The sequence below is a fragment of the Pleuronectes platessa genome, chromosome 22, assembly GCF_947347685.1.
Source record: "Pleuronectes platessa chromosome 22, fPlePla1.1, whole genome shotgun sequence".
NCBI classification, from domain to species: Eukaryota; Metazoa; Chordata; class Actinopteri; order Pleuronectiformes; family Pleuronectidae; genus Pleuronectes; species Pleuronectes platessa.
In genome coordinates this window covers 11,742,822-11,764,376 of record NC_070647.1, presented here as the reverse complement: position 1 = coordinate 11,764,376, position 21,555 = coordinate 11,742,822, and the positions used below count along the sequence as shown (strand labels likewise).

Sequence of the window (21,555 nt, the reverse complement as noted above, 5' to 3'; positions counted from 1 at the left end):
TAATCTGCCCAATCCTATTACTAGGACCATCCACAGAGATACACACACACACACACACACACACACACACACACACACACGCACACACATACATATAGATGAAAGGGGGGGATCTGTCCCTGAATGTGTGAGCGATGGAGGAAGCGAGAGAGGAAGAAGGGAAGCGTCTGTATTTGTGTAGGTGAAAAATAAACTGAATGATCCCTACGATGCTGTGTGATTCGAGAACACCACTGTGCAGATGTTGTGCAGATGTGTTTGTGTAACAGACTTCACTTTACCGAACTGGAGTTTTGCTCCTGCATCGATTTCCATATGTGTGACATGAAATGTGTCAGCCTGTCTCGCTCTTCAACCCGAAGCCATGTGACAATGATTGATCGAGAAACTAAAGGAGGCAGCTGTTCAAAAAGTATCAATCTGTAACAGCGGTGATGTGGGGAAGGATATTGATAATCAATCTGTCCATTAACTTTACATTTGGCACCATATGTATTAGCTTGATTTAAAAAAAAAAAATTAAAATGATTCTCTCCACCGCTCTGTCTTTACGTTTTCATCAGTCAAATTTCAGTTTTGTTTTGCTGCAACTTCCCTTGAGTATTTTAATATTAAATTCTTAAATTGTTAAGGTTTGGGCTCAGAAGGGTTTTGGTGCTATTTTCATTTGAATGAATGCAAAACAACGTAAGGAACTAAAGAGTGTGTTTTTTGGTTCTTTACTTACTTGCATTTGTTTTTCAAATCGAAAGAAATATGAAAATAATACATCTCCCTTAAACGGATGAAACAAATGTTAATTGCATTAATGAAATCACCTCAACTATACTCTGAGTTATTTATCTTAAAACTTCACATAAAGACATGATAAACCTCCTGTAATGTGTTGATTTAAAAGGGGAAAGTGCGGAGAAAATGCCATTTCAGAGCTGCTTCTGTGTTTCAATGGACTCACACTGATTTCTGATTTATATATATGTACGGTAGAGCATCTCATATTGCGGTACAGTATTTCCTGACTCCCTGTAAACCTATATTACTCTGCGGCCTAGATAGAAGTGCATCTCTGGCAGCATAACAGGATTACCGGCTCATCAGAGGGTCAGAAGTTGTGCGTTGAAGCACCCCCCCAGGAACACTGGGAGTGTTGACAACCTTGGATAAGCGGAAATCGAAGTGATCCCGGTGCTGTTGATAGAGTCAGTGGGTCAGAGGAGCGAGCTATTATGCAGACTCTGGGAGATGGTGCATCCAATCATCAATGTTCATCTTGAGTATATATTTTTTTACTCTTTAGAGAGCCGGTATCCAGGAGGGAAAACTGCTCTAAAGCCGCAATTACACTCGCTGGTGGACGCGCACACCAGCAGCTCCAGACACCGCGGCTGCGTCCAGACACGGCGAAGAATCAGTCGGCCGTTTAATCAGAGATGTTAATGGTGCATCCATCCGCTGCCGAGCTTTACGGCTCCCCGGCTTGTTAATAAGTTCGCAACAACACCATGGAACTTGCTCTAAGGCGGCGAGGAGGTGGTCGACTTCTGGTGACGGAGCGTCTCTCTTTTAATAACGATGCACAGCCATATGGGATGTTGGAAGCACACAAAAGGAAACCACACTTTGCTTTTCACAGAAGCTCACATATCTCTTATAGATCTTTCCATATGCCGTCCTTTTGATATGATTTTCAGATTACACAGAAGTACTCGGAGATACAAAGACGTTACTGTGTGTTACTGAGCCAGAGCACACGGATAAACATTCGACCTTGTGCACATCAAACCTCAGTAATAATGAGTTTTCTGCACAAGATGAAAGTGCGGTGTAGGCACAAGCTTGCTGTGAAAAGACAAAGTGTCGGGAGTAAACTATTACCATGATATGAAACAACACATGTTATATTGTAACGCCAAACATACTAGTTTGAGTTGTGGAATTTTGCAGCTTCCACAGAGGATGGACATATAGTAATGAGAATTTAAATTGCTGTAATAATTACTGTGTGATGTATTATGGTAGCCTATTGTGATACCCAGTGAAAAAAACTGTATTTGTTTAGAGAACACAGAGTTTCATTGTAGTTGTACAGCCCTAAATGATTTCTGCCTCTAGGAGGATGATGGATTGAGAGCTGGAAGCCTCTTTCAGCATCGTCAAGCATGAAGTGTTGGCAAAGAACTTCAGTGATGTAACCAAATGCAAAATGCAAACAAATAGAAATGATGGCTACACATGGGCGATCGTCCGAATCTGAGCTGGCAACCAAACCAGACACTGTTCTAATCATCAAGGTCAATGCATAGTATTAAACTAGAAGGGCACCCAGCCGAGCACAGAGTGCCCCCAAGGACCAGCACTCGCCTAAAATGCAATCAAGCTGCAACAAATGTCACACATTTAAAGTCCCCTAAGTAAACCAGCACTTTTTAATCAAAACCCTCAAATGCCCCATCTCACAAGGTGAATGAAAGGGATGAACAGTTCTGAGATCATTGTACAGATCCACAAAACATTTTTATGGGTTCTCTCTTTTTCCTGGTCCCATGCTTCCACCAGGTTTAATGGAAATCCTTTAGGTATTTTTGTGTAATCCTTCCAACAAAACAACCAACCAACCACTCATCACCCAATCAACCAACCATATGGACCAACAGACCAACCAATCAATCAATCAATCAATCAATCAAATTTTATTTGTATAGCCCATATTCACAAATTACAATTCATCTCATAGGGCTTTAACAGGGTGTGGCATCCTCTGTCCTTAACCCTCAGCAAGAGTAAGGAAAAACTACTAAAAACCCTTTTAACAGGGTAAAAATATGTAGAAACCTCAGAGAGAGCCACATGTGAGGGATCCCTCTCCCAGGACGGACAGAAGTGCAATAGATGCCACGTACCAATATGTAGAAACCTCAGAGAGAGCCACATGTGAGGGATCCCTCTCCCAGAACGGACAGAAGTGCAATAGATGCCACGAACCAATCAACCATATGGACCAACAGACCAACCAGCCTCCGCCCAACCAACCGACCGACCGGCCAACCGGGTAATAAAGGGGTAATAACATAACCCAATGGCTGAGGTAATAAATCATTTTATCGAGCTGGTTTATTTCATGCACACATGACACTGATCCAATCAATGTGAACATGTACAGTATTCACAGAAAGGCTGTTTAATCCACACTCCAACAAACTTCTCCTGCAATCTCCTCATAGTAAATCTGCAAAGCAACAAGCTCTGCAGACAAATCAAGTAAATTTAGCTCATTGGCCCAGCCACCATGTAGATTGAGTAAAGAGCATTTTTCCAATTAATAACCATGGAGTGAAAAAATGGAAATATCCTAATTTCTGTGTTTTGTGGAAGCCAGTTGCACGGGAAACCTTGCACGGATAGAGCGAAGAATATATTCCTCCAAATATTAGCAAATTTCAGATGCAAATATCCTTGAGTCAGCGGAGAAAGAGAGAGGACGGGCTGTCATCTACAATGGGAGAATGATCCAAAGCCAAATAACACAAGGAGAAGCTTTTTGGAATCAAATCCTGTGAAGTCTCCAGAAAAACATCACTGGAAATCGGTGGGTAGAATCACACTGTGCCGGCGAGACAGCCTAAAATAAATCTCTGATCTGAAATCAAAATCGAAAGTCTTATTCGGCTACAAATCGTGTTTGCAAGTCGTGTCTCTATCTGACATTCTGTTTCACATCCAACAACTACAGTTTTTTTTTGTTCTACAAGTTCAGGAAATCTAAAGTTTTGAAAAGTTAGTTTTCGTGCTGCAGGGATCTACATTTACATATTTTCACAATCAAACTAAATGTAATTACCTCCAACTATCCCTATTTCATGCAGATGCTTTGTTCTGTTCCTCTTTGTTGTCCAGCACCAGTTCAGCCTCAGAGGCAAGTGTCACTTTGAATAGACATGGCTTCACCTTCCGCTGCCCTCTCATTATAAACCTTCTTATTCCCACTGCTGGGAAAGACCATGATTTTAATTAAGAAGTGTAACCTCTTCCCTGATTCTGTTAACTTCGGTCGGGCTCAACTTTCTCTACTTTGAAATCTCAAGACTTAATTTGGGGTATTTTTGAGTTGAGTTTGGACCGAACTAGTGGGGCTTAAATGAAGCATATTTAAAGGGGTCAATATACTAACAGGTGAAGTTTTTGTCCAGATACAACATTTTGTCTTTTAGTTATTTCATCATTGTCCTTATTTTGTCCACATAGTTCAAAATCATTGAGGTTTAGCAACAAAATCCTTCCTTCCTCATCCAAAACTGTGTCCAATATTTAATAACCTTAAAAAATAAAACAGGACCAAAAAAATACCTCTTCCTCCAAATGACTAATTAACCTCACAGTATTGTATATCATTTTTTACCTCATACAGATCTGCACATTATCATATCCACAAGGAGCTGTGGCAACAAGGCAACCATCACCTTTAAAATGCCACCCACCCATGGATTGTTATGAGCCTGTATCATTGAAAGCAACCTTTCTGCTTAAGTTTAGAAGCTTCCGGGCTTACATTTAGTTTTAATATTCGTTTTATTAACCAAATGCATGATTATATATCGTCTCCATAGCTGTAAAAACATCCTTCCTTCAACCAGACCCTCCCTCACCCTCCTGCTCTGTGTGGATGATAGGAGCCATGATGCCTCCCTTCCTTGCCTAATGGTATTCTGTGAGAAGTTATGGTTTTTTAGCCCAGACAAGTCCCCAGCCTGCAATAAAACTCCTGACCAAGCAAGACCTAATTACACTGTAGACGCTGCTCGGCTCCCTCTGGAGAAAAGCTTCCCTGCTGAGTGTGTGTGTGTGTGTGTGTGTGAGAGACAACATTTCAAAGTGTGTGATATGTGCGCCTGAATCCCAATCGCTATTTATAGGCTTGTGTGCATGGACGTAGAGTTTGCATGTGTGTATGTGTGTGTGTGTGTGTGTGTGTGTGTATGTGTGTGTGTGTGTGTGTGTGTGTGTATGTGTAGGCTCATATGCTGTGTTTACTGTGTTCTCGCTTGACGAACACGTGAGCCATCATAGACAGCCGTCTGTTTTAGTAGCTGAGTCAGCAGAAACAGTAAAGCGTGTGTATTCCTGTTGAATTTTCCTCCCAGTATCTGGACCAGGTTCACTCCACGCTGGGCCCACTGGGAGTCACCACGTCTGGGTCAGATTATACATCAGCCTCCATCGCTGTCCCCTTCTCTTTGGCCTTTCCCCTTCTATCTAGTCTATTTCCACTCACTTATCCCTGCCCTTATTCCTTCTCTATCTCCACCTCTTCTGATCCCTCTCTTTTCTAATCATCCGTCTTTATCTCTCTCTCCATTCCTTCTCCTCCCCTCTCTAATTGAACAAAGCGGAGGAGAAAACCATTTCACCATGACTGACTAAAAGATGAAAAGCTCAGACGAGAATGTCAAAGCAGACATTATACATAATTTGCATTGAAGCGTCCCCACGTACCATCACGCGCTGAGTCATCTTTGTCGCATGCAAGGAGTTCAGATGTTTTGCCAATTTCGAAGGACCATTAAAGCCATTAATGATCTTCAAACAAGCAGGTAGAGGAGCGGCAGGGCTCGGGGGACAGAGTGGTTGTCTATAGTGAACGGAAGGTTTACTCCAGAGAGTGTGCCGACGTGTCCTTGAGCAACACACCTCACCACTGCTTGATCTAACTTAATTATCCCTCATTTATCCAGGAAGGTCCAGCCAAGAATCGAGATCTACCAGGGAGTCCTCGTGAGCAGCACACAGAATGTATTATAAGTGTACATGAGAGGGAAGTGTTCAATGTATTCAATGAAGTGCTTCTCTCTAATTTAAGGCTAATTTGCAGCCCATTATTCACAAGGGGGAGAAAGCAGCTTAACAAAACTCTGAATGCACTCTGGAAACAGTATCAAGAAGATGAAAAGCTTTGGTTGAAGAAGTCCTTACAGTTACATCTATGAATGGGCTCACAGCAGAAAACTAAATGAATTAAACAAATAAAGGAAAATATCAAACTCCACATTAAATGTCAGAACGAGTGAACCATCAATGCTAATATTGACAGAATATATACAAAGCAGCTTCTGTTAGGATTATTTTGACAAAGAGCTGGATAACTGGGGAATAACTGTGGTCATGGGTTCAAAGATTAAATCACACACTTTACTGACACATGCAACTTGAACTCCTCTTTGTGACAGTGCAACAATGTCACAGTACTTCTGTCCGAGCTACTTTCATTGATTTATATCTATATTGTGTAGTGCATCTTGTCTTTTTCCTCATATGAGAAACGCAAACTCCTGATAATGTCCGGACCTAATCTTCTGGACATCCTCTGTAGTTCAAAGCGGAAAACAGAAGCGTGGACATTAGTGTCTGTAACTAGGACAGGAGGACACTTGTCTTGACAGTGTAAACACAATGTCTTTTGGGTAACAAGTGACCAATACTGCGATTCTTACTGGTGGGGGCAGTGTTGCAAAATACAGATGAAGTTTAAACATGTAACTGAATCCCATTATTGAGTGAATGAAAAGTAGAAAGCATTTCCACTAAGCCCAGTGTGGTGCTGTGTGTGCGTATGTGTGTGCGTGTGTGTGTGTGTGTGTGTGTGGAGGAGAGAAGCTGCACAGCGTCTTGAACACACATCACAGTCATCTTCTTCTCCTCTTAAATCAAACTTCAGCTTCTTTGTTGTGAATAATCCTCCTCAAAAATCTAGAAATGACCTCAATACACAAAGAGTGTCAGCCTCGAGAAACACGGGATGATCACCACTTACTGTGGATGCGTTTCAATGCTTGGGAGTATTTGTTACAGCATTGTGTGTGTATGTGTGTGTGTGCGTGTGTGTGTGTGTGTGTGTGTGTGTGTGTGCGTGTGTGTGTGTGTCCTGCATGCCAGATCGCATCAATGAACCGCCCACACTGCAGGCAGCAGCGAGCTCGGAGTATGAGACCATGCTCTCCTTCCAACACATTTATAATTCAACACACTGTCGCAGCTCCACCCGTCGCTCCCCCCACTCTCTCATCTCCCCTTCTTTCACCTACATCTCTCTCTCTTTTTGTGACTTTCTTCAAGCCATCTCTCTTTCCGACAACCACACCTCTCACCCCCGTCATCCCCTTCCTCCCGCTCTCTCTTTTTTTAGCCAATAACCCCCCTTTTTCCCCCGCTTACATCTCAACCTCTCTTTTTATTTTCTGCTCCTCTCCGCCTCTCGATAATATTGTTTCCCACGAAGCGAGGGACGGCATTAGCAGTCAATATGCTTCGGCATCAACATGCAATATGTCGGCACATGACAAGATTATGTCCCCCCCCCCCCCCCTATCGCCCCCTGCATTCTGCGGGGAGTGAGTGCAGTCGAGCGGCGGCGCCATTCACCAGCCGGCAGTGACAGGCAGCCCTCCGCTCCATGATAACCACACCGCCTGGTAACCCCCTCTCTCTCCTACATGGCTTCTTATACTTCTTTGTGCTTTGTGCATCCGTCTCTCCTGACCTGCAGTGTAACAGCAAAAAGCCAAATTTACATATCGTACGGATTAGCCCAAAGTAAGACACAGTGCTTGTAAAGAAATTTACTGTTCTCTCCGTTTTCTCTTTTCTCCCCTCGCAGGCTTCCTCCCACTCAAAACTTTGCGGCTGTCGTCTCCTCAGCCTCCATGTATCACTTTCCCTCCTTGTCCTTGTCAATCCTCTCATTGTCTCATCTCCCTTCGTTATTTTGGTGTTATTCACATTTTTAATTCCTGCTGTTTTTCTTTTTGTCGGCTGCCTGCGTCGCCATTTCCCTTTCTTGTCGTCTCCCCCTCTTTCATCCTCCTCTGCAATATTCCCTCGCTCTCGCCCCGCACCAGCTCGCTTACTCACGCTGGGTTTCATTTTCTTATCGTCAGTGTCTGTCCGCTGTGTTTTGATATGACTAACAGAGGAGTTTTTATTGTTTTCCATCTAATAAACAGGGTGAGGATCCTAAGCAGACGTAATGCATATACAGCAGTTGAGGGAAGTCACACAACTTCCCATAGCAGGAGGTATTAATGGGAAATGGAGTGACAACATGGGGGATTGTTTGATGTAACAAATTGAGACTGATCTCTAATACATGTTTTTGTTTACAGCACATCGCCGAAGGCTCGAGAATCTCGTTGTCTTTCCGAGTTGACGTCTTCATCAGCATTCTGTGTGTGTGTGTGGCTCCTGTTTGTCTCATCCTGACATATTTGTATTTCTCCAGTTGCGTGTTAGAAAGATCATCACACAACCTCTGACTGTGAATTCTCAGGTCATTTTCCTGATGTGATATCACATGAAGTCACTCTGGACATTTTCAAGTCATTTCAATTAAGGGGGCTGGCTGGAAAAAATCCAGGAAAATGTCCAGAGTAGCTTACTTGGAAATTTGCGATCTCACATCTCAGAGAGCAGAAATCACACATACAGCTTTAAGTAAGTATGCCTTGCTATGTAAAAACACCACCATGAGCCTCTGTTCTTTACACTATATGCCCCCACCCACCAACCCCCAAAAATTAAACTTCACAATCAGTAGGAGGAAGTCTGCCGTTTCGTAGATACTGGGGATAACAGACACGGAGGATATGACTTCACAGTGGCAATCTATTACACTCTTATTACATCACTTTGCTCAGTAATCCAAATCTCTTGGAGATTTAATAATTCCACTGTCTCATGATTTAATTACCAGACAGCGACGGAGGTGCAGATGAAGGGAGGTGCGTGTGTTTTTGTCCCCGTCACTCCGTCTGTGCTCCTCCGCGACGAGGTCACAGGATCTCTGCAAGCATTGCGTCAGTACTTGTACAAAACCCCATCAACATTTAATTATGCCGTCATGGAGTGGGGACCTAGAGTGCAGCACTAGTGCGGCATCTCCTTTTTTTTTAAACCGAAATGTCAGCCCACTAAAAGCCGGGCAGTGTCGCTCACGTCCAGCTGCGGCCTGTCTCCGAGTCGTTCATCACGGGAGGCCAACGTATAAACGGATTAAAATGTGGAATATTAACAATCTAGAGCTCATTAGTTTAACTACAGCTGTTCGAGGTGGAAGAAGATATAAATCTGAAGTGTGTACGAGGGTGAGAGGAAGTGGGATGGAGAGAGGCAACTCACACACACACACACACACACACAGAGGAGGGAGGGCAGACTTCTAATTGTGAATGGAAGAAGTGATGCTTCCTTATAACCCTCGGTGCTCAGGAGCCAGGGGGACACGGCTGACCTTTACATGCACGCGACATACATGCACCCCCCCCCCCCCCCCCCGAAGCTCTGGGAATCCACATTGAGTCATCTCCCCTCAGAGCTCCACACGGTTCATTCACTAGAGAGGGAGCGCCACGGAGAGGAGAAGAAAGAAAGAGAGAGAGGAAGGGATTGGGGTGATGAGGCCTACTATATGCAGAAAGGAGATGAAGGAAGAAAGGACAGAGGGTGGAGAGTTTAACAAATATAAGAATGGTGGAGAGAAGGGGAGGAAGAAAAAAGACAAGTCAGGGTGAATGGGCGCCTGGATGAGCAGCGATCACATGTCCGTGGAGATGAGGTCACGATGGCTGCTCTGAAAATATGGGCTTCCTCAATATTTATGATAGAAGTCAAAGGAAAAGGCAGATGAGTTCAAAATGTAAAATAATAGATACGTGTAATAATAAGGTAGATTCCAAACACGCAGGTGGAATATACAGCCCCAATTCCAAACAGCTGAAAACAAGTCTTTGTAAAAAATGGTTTCAAACTCACTGCGCCATTGAGCTCCTATAACTTCACCTGCAACGAAAAGACAGAGGAGCAAGTTAAGGTGTAAGACAGAGGGAGTAGAAAAAAGAGATTGTCTCTGGGTCAACATGAGGTGGGAGACTGTCTTCTCTAATGCACTCTTCATTTGTCAGACCCCCCCGCACTGAGAAGCTCACGTACGGGCAACGCCGAGCGACTGATCGCACACTGTCGGCCATTTCAGGCATCATTACTCGGCGGAATGTTCGCCGGTACAACTTTCCACTTTTTTAAACAAGCCGAGGGAAAACAAACAAAACTTGTGTGTGTTTACTGCACGTCTTCTTTTCAACTCTGCCGACATACTAGGGAGAAACTCTCAGAAAGTTTGAAGAAATGTTTCCTCTCGCAAAACGAGCATCTGTTCCTATGATGTGATAGTTTAAAAGGACGTGGGAGGATTAAAAAAATAGTGAAAAAAGGTGTCAGTAAAAAAACACAAAGAACCCTTTGCATATTTTAGTGCAGATCTAGCCAAATGGGCATATTCAGGATTTGTTTTCACTTTCTTTAACTTTGCTATATAGGCTGTTTTTTTACCCCTCTGGAAAAAATCCATGGATCTTGGTATTTAAAAAAAAATCTGGCATGTTTAGAGGACTGATATCTTTACCTGTGTCTCAACTCAGGGTCTGCATCCTTCTGAGGATTCAGAGAATGTGGTCCACAATAGGCCGGGAAGACCGTCCATATGCCCAACTGATGTCAGCTTGTCCCGCCCATCCTGCTGTTTCCTAGCAACAGAGCTGGAGTTGGAGACGATGATAAAGTTCTAATGTCCCTTGTGTTGGTTAACATGTGGACCGTTGGCTGTTCGGTTGAGTTGAAGCTTGTTACTCAAACATTCAATGTCTCGTCGTTTGCCGGCAGCATGACCTCTTTCAAAATCGGTTTGCCACCGAAGCGCAATGGATGCTGGGATGGTTTGGGCCGGAAAGGAACAAACCATTAGCTTTGACACAATAGGTCTTCAAACGCAGCCCCTGTCTCGAGACCCAGCTTGTTCTTTCTGTACATTCTGTTGCAGCTATTTAAGGCGTCTGTTGGGTCTTACTGGTCCCAGTATGATTTTATTGCATCCTGTATTATTTGCCAAATATGTGAGATATTTGTTTTATCTTATCACCAAAAGTTTATAACGCGCCTGTGCTGTGTGATGACTGTGTAGTTGCACATCTCTAATTAGTTCTTAAGTCTGTTGCAAAAACAAAATCTAGATCTTGGTGAAACAACTGAATAAATAGAGCTCAGTTAACAAAGTACTCAGACACCTTGTCACTGATTCATTAGAAATAAAGCTCCACAGCTTCCAGCACAGACGTCCCCATTCACACTTAACTCAACCATTTCTATCACATTATTCAAGACAGACCGAAATATGAAAATGAGGATGTTTTCCTCATGTGAGCTTCCCATCACTCTGGACAGCAAAGCCCCATTACACATGTTTTTTACTGCACAAAAACAACAACAAAAAGGTAATAAAGATTTCATTCTTTTATTTGTGGAGTTTATAGTCATTTTCGTTCAAATGACTTATTCATGAGGCCACGGGCTGGATCTATTTTAACAAATATACAGCAGCACGACAGCTCTGCATTTGGCTCCACTGAATTTTTCATAGGAATGGATTAAATAGAGTGAGGAGGAAGAGGAGGGCGAGGGAAGGAGTGAAGAGCAACAACACACACACACACACACACACACACAACAAAGGAGGAGTGACACTATGTGAACACTGGACCTCCACCTCTGGTACCATGCACACATTCTAAAGAGGGGGATTCATCCAGATCATGACCTGCTTATCTCTGCGTATAAGTGGCCTTTGAATGGATGAAGCCCCGGAGGCTGCTCCTCCTCTTCTCTCCTCCGTCACCCAACCCCATGAGCCCCCGCGACTTCTCTCCTCCGTTATCTCCACCGTTTTCTCCAGTCATTTTATTGTGTCATTCTCTCTTTCCCTTTTTTTTTATCTGATTCTCTCTCAAACACTCTCCCACGCAGCGTTATTTAAAAAAAATACTTTTATCGGGATTTTGAAAACCCTCTTTCTCGAGCGTCGCATCTCTTATTCTCTCGCTCTTGTCTTCCTCCCCTCCGTTCACTTTCCCTCACGCCGCCGTCTTAGTCATCCTCTCATGTGCATTCAGTGTTTGTCCCCTCGGTTGGATCCTTCCTTTCAACCAATCTCACCTCCTATATAAATCCCTGCCACGTCTCCTCTCTGGGCCCGACTGGGGAAAAGTGGAAACTTGTCATTGCTCCTCCTGAGATTAACTTTCTGAGTCACTTACACCAGGAACTCGGAGGAGAGGAGACATTAACGTCTGAGGCCGGCCGGCTGTGTTGAGTGGACCGATCACCTCCTGCCTGGACAGGGGCGATCAGATTTCTCATCTCACTTGCAGAAAGTGAATAAGCATATTTTTTAAAAATGGCGATGCAGCAAATGTCAGTGTGACTGTGACCTGGGTTTGCGGTTCATTATACAGTATGTGTGCAAAGTCCAATAAGACACTGACCTTCACATACTCGTACCTTCTAATACTTATTTTATCTACAGGTTTTCTCAACCTTGTCTCCAAACAATCATGGTCACGTACAGTATTACTAAATTATTCTTTATCGTTTTTATCAAAATTATGTATTCATACATTATAGTGACAAATGTCATCACTGGCTGGATTGAGTTGAAAGAATGGCATAACCATAAAAGTTGTAGTGATTAAAAGTGGTGAGTGACTACTCCTGCTGTCTCCTGATTTTGACTAGAAACAGTTGCTCGCCAAAAAAACATTATGTTTGTATGTAAAAACAATTTCTACATGACACAGACTTGCTTATATAAGGTTAGCTTGTTTTAAATATGTAGATTATGTTCTGCAAATATAAGAAATAACGTGACATCGCTTGCTGAGTGTCAGAAGCGCTGGATGTGAAACACAAGGAACTCCAGTGTGTGGTCTGTGTCGGTTTGAGTCTGTGGTTGTTGGACGGGCGGTAATTGGTTTGCAAGAGCATGGAGACCGAAGAACAGAGGAAGATGCCGGCTTTTGTTGTTCGACATCGTGAAGTCTGGTAATATCAGTGTCTCCTCCATCTTGGCTCCCTGTGAAAACGTCTGCCACATGTGGTCAACCACACACAAGTCGCTGCTGCCGGTTGAGGGAGGGTGCAACGTTTTCATCTGCCCCCTTGCACAGAATGGAAGTGACACCACTGCTTCGTGGGCCCTGAAGCTGGTAGAGGCTATTGCAAGACAAAAAAATACTCCTAGTTTTACAACTCAATCACTTTTTCATGATATGAAATTGAGGCTGTAGAATAGTTTGTAGCTTGAAGTGTGCCTCTTCGTATTTAAATAATAATTAGCTAACGATGAGGTAGCATAGCTAAGTTATACTAGCTAGCTATCGCTAGCTAGTAAACTGTGTGCCGTACCACCTCTAGATCACCACGTATCGCAATTTTGTTTTGCTTTTATTGTTTTTGCATTGATGGTTACACTTTGTGCACCCAGACAGATCAATATGCTGGAACGCTATTTTTTGATGTGTCTGTGATTGTTAGGTAAAATGTTCAATTGAATCTGTTGGCAAACTATATTTTACTAGCTAGACTTTTGCAGGAGTGTTCACTTTGGGTTTTCAGGATTGCAATGTGTTTTTGCGTGCTTGCATGTGAATAAAGTAATCAACGTCCGCTGGAGTTACCTCTCTGTCACCTTTCACGAAAGGTGGTTACCCTACACAGTCTGTCGACACAACAAAAAGTAAATATAACATGTGTGTAGGTGTCCACGCGCTTGTTCATGATGTAACGTGACAAACCAAAGCTGTCTGTAGGGTTCTAACTATCGCTACTGTAAAAAAAAATATGCGGTTATCAAGATAAAATTGTGTCGATTTCTGTGTTATATCTTGACAGTATAGGGATGCCTTAATATATTTGTGTATGATGACAAATTTCAAAACATTTGAAACAATTCTGTCACTGAGATAAAATTCTGAAATGTTTCACATTGGATCTACCGAGATATGAAAATGTAGTCATGATTATCGTGAACATTGGGAATCAATTTATCAATAATTTCCAGTTGATAGATAGATAGATAGATGGATACTTTATTAATCACGTGGGAAATTGAGGTCATCCAGTAGCTTATACACTTAACCGACATACATACATAAAACACGTATACATGGTAGAACATGCACAGGAGTCTCTGTGTGGTTTCCTGAGGGAGGGGTGCAGCTGTAGAGAGTGGCAGAGGGCTGGAAGCTGGATGGAGTGAGGCCACACTGGCTGTGGTCAGAGCAGGGGGGAGGGGTTGAACTTGGGGATGTGAGGGTGCAGCAGTAGATGGAGCTGACGGGGGGGATGCAGGAATAGGTGTTTAACAGTCTTTACCCCCTGGAGCAGGGTTGTCAAACCTATTAATCAGCAACATCCACATTGCAACAAGGTATCAGCCCTCTAAAAAATTTGAGGACTTTCTTCATACACTTCTTTCCTTTACTCATTTCAGCATCACCTTTGGTTCTTTTATCAGTGTGAGAGATTTTCTCACAACGACCAACTCTTGCCCTTTCAGGTGATGCCTCAGCTTTACTTCTGTTAGCAGATGAGTTGTATCTTCCTTTTACCCCTACTACACAAGTTTTATTGCTCTTTCCATTGCATCCGGCCGATGGGCGAACTCGTCTTCTCCCAGGGGCCGATGGCATGTCGGGATTGGAGACACACTCACTGGGAAATTTCTTCATATTCTTCTTTTGGGTACTTATTGCAGCATCACCTTTGGTTCTTTTATCAGTGTGAGAGATTTTCTCACCACGACCAACTCTTGCACTTTCAGGTGATGCCTCAGCTTTACTTGTGTTAGCAGAAGAGGGGTATCTTCCTTTTACCCCTACTACACAAGTTGTATTGCCCTTTCCATTGCATGCTGCCAATCGGCGAACTCGTCTTCTCCCAGGGGCCGATGGCATGTCGGGATTGGAGACACACTCACTAGGAAAGTGCTTCATGGTCATGAAAGGATGTCGCAGAGCTTCGCTGGGGTCGATTCTTTTTTTTGCATCGAGATGCAACATCCGTTTCAGGAGGCTTAAAAAGGCCTGAGTGTCCTCATTTTCAGCCGCACCTGGGCGAGTCAACACAATGTCATCGAGACTGGCAAACTGCACAGGGTTCTGAATCGTAGAGGATGCTGGGCTCCCCTTGCTGCTCTGTGAGGACGTTCTGCGTTTCTTCCCTGGTACTGCACACTCCTCGCAGCAGCAATGTTCCTTCAGTCTCCACAATTGTTTTTTAATATATTTCATCTTCGTAAAAAACACATTGGTGTATCTTCCAGAATTCAGCAGGTTCTCATTGGGCTGACCACTTATCTGTACCAAGTTCTTCATTGCCTGATATTGGCAAGAACCTAGATTATACAGACATTTTCCGAGGTACAGGAAGGCCAAAATGCATCCAAGACCCCACATATCCATGGCCTCATTCAGAGGAAGTCCCAGCATGACCTCAGGGGCCCTGAAACCAACAATCTGGAAATGCTGTCCAGTTTCCAATTTGGAGACCCGAGTAGCCATGCCAAAATCAATGAGCTTCACCTTTGAGGGCTGTCGCAGATGATCCACCAACATTATATTGTTTGGCTTGATGTCCCCATGTACCATATTGAGGCTCTTCAGGGCAGTCAGAGACACCAACATCTGCTTTGCGATCGCTTGAATCTCAGACAGAGGCCGCCCCTTGCCCCCGGACATTTCAAGCCAATCAAACAAAGTCTTATCCAGCTTTTCAAACTCCAGAAGAGTTTTTTCACCTTGTTGGTAATGCCCGTTGAACCGGACCAAGTTATTCTTTTCTTGACCGATCTCCCGGAGTGCTACAAGATTGTCCAGTTCTTTTTTGCCGTCTTCTTTCGATACAACCTTCAGTGCCACAATCTCCTTAGTTTCCATTTTAAAGCACTGATGCACTATTCCATAAGTTCCAGAGCCCAGTGTGTCCAGCAACAAGAATGAATTCGATGCAGCTGGCAGACGATAAAGTTTGACGTCATCAGGTTTCTTCATGTTGTTTAAATTCTTAATTGGTTTAGCCATTTTAGTGAGTTTATTGTTAATGGCAATCTAATGCATTCTAAGCTTGGGTGGAATACAGTAATTGTAATAAATAAAGGCTATTTAAGGTTGCAAAGACTTTCTTTGATATAAGCATTATGACATCATAAAGAATAAACCCTTTATAACCCTTTATAAATTTCAACTGTAGGTTTTTTAAAGATCAGTTGATCAGAGGTATAAGACTTGTCTATGATCTAAGGGATGTCATGATGACGCAACTCTTAATGTTGGTTTCTGTAGCAACCAAAGCCACATCCTGTTTTTGTTTTTTTCTAAACCAGAATTTTGAAAACCAGTGTGAATACTGAATGGCTGAAATGAGTAACTCCAGGAATAGTGCACCAACACAGTAGATGGCGGTAATGCTCCTTGATGTTTGTTGCCACCAGTGGTGTATAAAGTACTTGAAGGCCATACTTGAGTAAAAGTACAGATATCTTCCCCGAAAGTGACTTCGGTAAAAGTAAAAGTCACCCGTCAGAAAATGACCTGAGTAAAAGTCTTAAAGTAGCTCATATTAAATGTACTGAAGTATCAAAAGTATCTGGTGTTGAAATGTACTTAAGTATCAAAAGTAAAAGTACAAGTACCAAAATAAAAAGTGCTTTTTATAGTAGGCCTACACAGAAACAAAACAACCGAAAATTGTCTAGATAATAAATAATATAGAACTCATATATGAACAAGTGACATTGGAAGTGATAAAACTAAAACTAAATATTTATTACGATTTTCTCACTTTCTAACAAAGAACTTTAACCACTTTAAACAAAACATTTCGGGTTGTATTGTTGCCTTGCCATGACAACCCTGCCATATAACAGATGTTAAAGTCACACATGTAGAAAATGAACTGACAATGCATAAAATTAATAAACCCAACAGTGTTTTTTTCCTTTTGGTTTATATTTACAGTGATTGATAAGGTCGGATTTTGAGACCCGTTTCACCGTGAAACTACACAACCCAAACCTATACCAAAGTTTACAATTCTCTTTTGAAATAAGCAGACCTAAAAACGCAATGCAGGGGTTAAACTTTGGTAGAGGTTTGGGTTGTGTAGTTGCATGGTGAAACGCCTATAATGACATGCCCAAAATTGGGGCACCAGGTTTGAATTTGTCATAGTGCTTTGTTAATAGTCAACAAACTTGTGGTTCATCTTCAGCAGAAGTTGATTCTCAAAATTGCGCGAATCCTGCCGAGCTCTTCGAGGGCTGAAGACAAGTCCTGCAGAGCTAAACAGTCGTTCACAGGCTGCAGAGGCAGGCAGAGGTGTGTTCAGCTTAACAGACAACTTACAGACAGCAGGGAACGTCTTCAGTGCATCCATCTGATCTGCTGTAAGGGCCGGGTATCCATCTAGTTGCTTGGAGCTGTCTTGAGTAACGTGAGAGCTCTTCAGGGAAGAGAAGAAGTCTCCCTCATCAGATGAGCTGGATCTGGTGGCTTCTCCTGACAAGGAAGGATCCGTCATCTGCTCCTTAATGTAATCCACTCCTGAAATACAGGGAGGGTGAAAATATAATTAGTACAGCTGAAATACCATTAACCTAATTTCATGTACATTCACGTATTATTTCCCTTTACAAATGTCAACATTTACCATCTTCATTTGTCTTACCCATTCTGATTATAGCATCATTTTTTGTCCATGCAGTTCTAAATTTAGGGAGGAGAAGAGCAGCAGCAACCAATTCTGTTGATTTTACCCTACCCTGCTCCGCCCCTCTGTGCTACGCTGTTGCCTGTTTTACACTTTTGTTTAATCTTAAACTTCTCCCTGTCATTAGCTGAGTATTTCAAACCTAATTTCTGGTTAAGTTTGTCAAAATAGCCACAAATAAACGTTTTCAACCTCAAAATCCCATTAAGTGACCCGTGTGAGGTGCGGTGCAGCTTCAGGATTTAAAGAATAAGACAAGTCAGGGAAGATTACAGATTCCGTTCACTTCAGCTCTGTTCTTAAACTCTTCAGTATTTCAAATTCCTAAACTTTCATTTTATTTTATTGGGAGGCTAAAGGGATTTCCACTCTGCATATGATCACATTAGATACGAGTCCAGTCCTGCAGACAGACAGCTTGACTACTACTGATGCAGTCTGGGGAGAAACACACTCAGCCAACCATCGCACATTCTGCACAAGAGGCTCTCTGCGCCGACAGAGCGAGGCACAAAAAGCCGCGGCTCTGACCCCGGATCAGTGTGATCCTGCCCACATACTGTACATCGGGCCGAGCTTTGGAGACTCAACCACGTAAAGTGTTTGTGCGCGCGTGCAGACAAAGTTCGGAGGACTCGAACGTGGCGCGGGAGGAGTGTGTTTGATGTCGTGACTGATCCGAAAAGTGGATTTAGTGTTTTGTCTGGAGTGCTTTTAAACACGGCTTTTACGGGGATACCTGCCCCCACCCCCCCCACCCCCGCCAAACAACAATGTGCAATCGTGTGTGTGTTGCCTCAACCACTCTCCTCAAAAAAAACTTATTTCTCTAGCAGGAAAAGCAAAGTATAGGAGAAACAAAAGGGAAAGATAGAAAATAAAAAAAGAGAAAAGGAACGTGTGAGGTGAGGAAAAGTTTAGTTTCAATTAGCCCATATGAAAGAACGGTCTTTTCGCTTTAGAATGTCATTTGTAATGGCGAGGATTACAGAGGCACTGTGTGATGGTGCACTTTGAAGCGCTCTCCGGCTCACTAATACAATAAACGCAATAATTATGGACAAAAGTGACATCAAAGAAGCGTTTAAGAATGGGGGGGGGGGGGCTGTTTAATTTTTTTAACATTTTCTAACACATGGTGCTCGGCTGTTACGCAGGATGAGAGTTAAACACAAAATTTGTGTGTGGTTACGAAACATTATTAACTAGAATAACCACCCGTTGGTTTTATTTCTCCAGCGACCAGTGCGTGTTCCAGACATATTGCATTTACAATAAAATCGAATCAGTTAATCTGAGTATAAGTGATGAAATTCCCCTAAAGGCCGACTTTAGATGTATCTAACATGTTCTCTGACCACTGAAATGTCATCAGTGAAACCGTGGGTGAACATTTTTAGCCAAATGTCAAAGGCTCCTCCTGCTGCATCGTTTATGTGTGAGAGGCAGAAGTCTGTTCCCAGTTAAAAAGACATCCTTCGAGTTCAAGCCTGAAAAGGGCAACAACCAGATGTCAAGACTTAACAGCTTTCAATTTCATATTTTGGTGCCCCCAGGAAAACAAATATTATTAAAACAACATTAGCTTCCTCAGTTTGAATGATTGGATTTTGCCATCATATTGTAAACATTTTTTTAAATGTATTTAACATTCACCCAGTGCTGCCAAATGTGTGTGAAATCAGTTCAGACTGTCAAGAGTGAGGATTTGGATTCATTTCAGATAAGCTCAGTATAATCACATCGGTTCATCTGCAGCTCGCTCGCCGATGCCGCTGCTTCAAATTAAAAGACTTTTGGACGCACACCAACACAACTTGTTTCCCATTACCAGCCGAGCCACCCTGCCAGCACACGACCACCATCCAGATGATGAAAGAGTGAGTGAGAGTACCTGCGTGTGCATTACAAATATATGAGCCACTCTCAGCCATATCTGTCCAATATAACACAGCAACTACAGGCTAGAATCAGCCCTGACACTGGGACGTTAATGTGACATGATGGGCCCAGTTGCAGTATTCATTGTGAGTATACCTGCACCGTCCCTGCAGTTGAGCAGAGCAGGCTTCACCAAACAGAAACTGCTGCAGACATTAAAGATACCGAGCTCGAGAGACAGAACAATCTTGAAGTCAGAACTTATTTGGCTGCACTTGACAAAACTTTTAGTGCTGAGCTTGTAAAAGAAAAAGCTAATTTTTAAGTTCCCTCTTCACTAATTCACTTGGCATCGGCTGTGGGACAGAAGCCTGTGTCTGACACAGCCTCGATTATTAATGTGAAAATGCAAAAATGTGCTCGATTTAACTTTAATGCAAAGACCACACTATGGGATGTCACTGACTCCTCGACGCAAGTTAATATGGAAGTGTGTGGAATGCAGTAGTGGAGGAAGTATTAAGACAACAGACAACAAGTTCACTTAGAGTAACAATAGCACATACAACTAAAACCATAAACGTACAGAGATATTTTCAGCAAAATCTTAAAGTCAAAATGACAGATACGTTATCATATATAACATTATTATAATGTTAAGGGTGAAGCTTCAAAGACTAAGCTGTATTTTACTGTCGTAGCTGGTTGTGCTTGAACTAACGATTTTATATAAAGTTAAGTAGTTCTGTTCATTTGTTCCTGAGAGGTGGGGGGGGCACTTCGATGGGAATCAAAGTCAAATCAATCAATTTGAGGTATTGCGAAACGATTTAAGATTCAGAATAAAGGAAAAACTGAACAATTTTTTGTCTATTCTCCAACTTCCCAGTTATTAAGTTGAAATCATCTGTGAAGTTTTCCAGCGAGGAAATTACTCATTGGCATTTGAAATGTGACAAATGCACCCAACCTTTAAATGTTCTGTTTTAAGACCTGACAAGCCAGCAATGTTCAGAACCTCTATCTTTTATAATATGTTGTATTTCATAAACTTGCCGTCTGTTTTCCTGATTTTAAATATCAGGCTGGAAAAGAACTAGCATAATGAAAGATGAGCAAGAAGTACAATATATCCCATCCATCCATAAACTGCAGAAAACCTTACCTCTTGAGGGTGGCGCTGGAGCCAATCCCAGCTGCGATTGGGCGAGAGGTGAGGTTCACCAGTTTATCACAGGGCCCAACAACCATTCACACCAACAGCCAGTTTAACCTAATCCCCAATTTGCATGTCTTTGGACTGTGGGAGGAAGCCGGAGCAATATTTAGTGTAGTATTAATGTAAAGTGCCTTAAAAAACTGGAGTAAATGCATTTACCTACTTCCCAGAGCTTTAAACTGGTACGTAAGGAGAGTACTGTAAACTGATAATCCCTGTGTGTCCTGATACTGCATTGTAATATCACTCAGGGGAGAACAACACTGTGTTATCAAATACCAGCAGCCGTCTGCGTAACAAGCACCAGTTTAAAGACGCTAAGAGAATCTCCAGTTTTTTGTTCTTCTCCGTCATTGATCTGTCTTCCCTCGTCTTCCTCGTCTTCCTCCGGTAGTCTTTATAAACATGGATGTGTGTAAGTGGGCGCCAGAGAAAGAACGCCTTTGGCTACATCTACTCCAGCTTCGTGGCCACTGTGATAGGATGCAGCCTGTTTTCTTTTATCCCTAAACATGGAGTATTTTAGGATGTTTTCTGATTTTAACTATCTCCCTCAGCCAAACCCTGCGTTGCCAGCTGTGGAGCTTTGGACCATTAACAAGGCAGGCGCGGTTTCCTACCCCCAAAAATAAGAGTCAAAACAAAAGGATAGACTGAAGGAAATTGGGGAAATAAATAAATAGGAGAACACAGCCATGTTTCACAGAGCTGCCAGGGGGAGGGAAGTTACTGGGCATAAATTCCCTTTGATTAAAAAATTCCTGGAAGTTATTAACACAGTGCAACGGCTCCACCTTCCCAGACACGGTGACTCC

General features: G+C 42.7%; 1 protein-coding gene across 1 annotated transcript in view; it reads right to left on the bottom strand.

Moving 5' to 3' along the window:
• The window catches only part of gpr37b (G protein-coupled receptor 37b), an 81,992-nt gene extending 64,390 nt beyond the window's left edge, over positions 1-17,602 (bottom strand). Inside the window, exons 1-3 of the mRNA XM_053415463.1 lie at positions 17,599-17,602; positions 17,277-17,474; positions 14,714-15,883 (exon numbers count right to left, since the gene is read on the bottom strand). Coding sequence (XP_053271438.1) covers positions 14,714-15,883; positions 17,277-17,474; positions 17,599-17,602 — 1,372 coding nt within the window. The remainder of the gene's footprint in view (positions 1-14,713; positions 15,884-17,276; positions 17,475-17,598) is intronic.
• Positions 17,603-21,555: the final 3,953 nt, after the last annotated feature.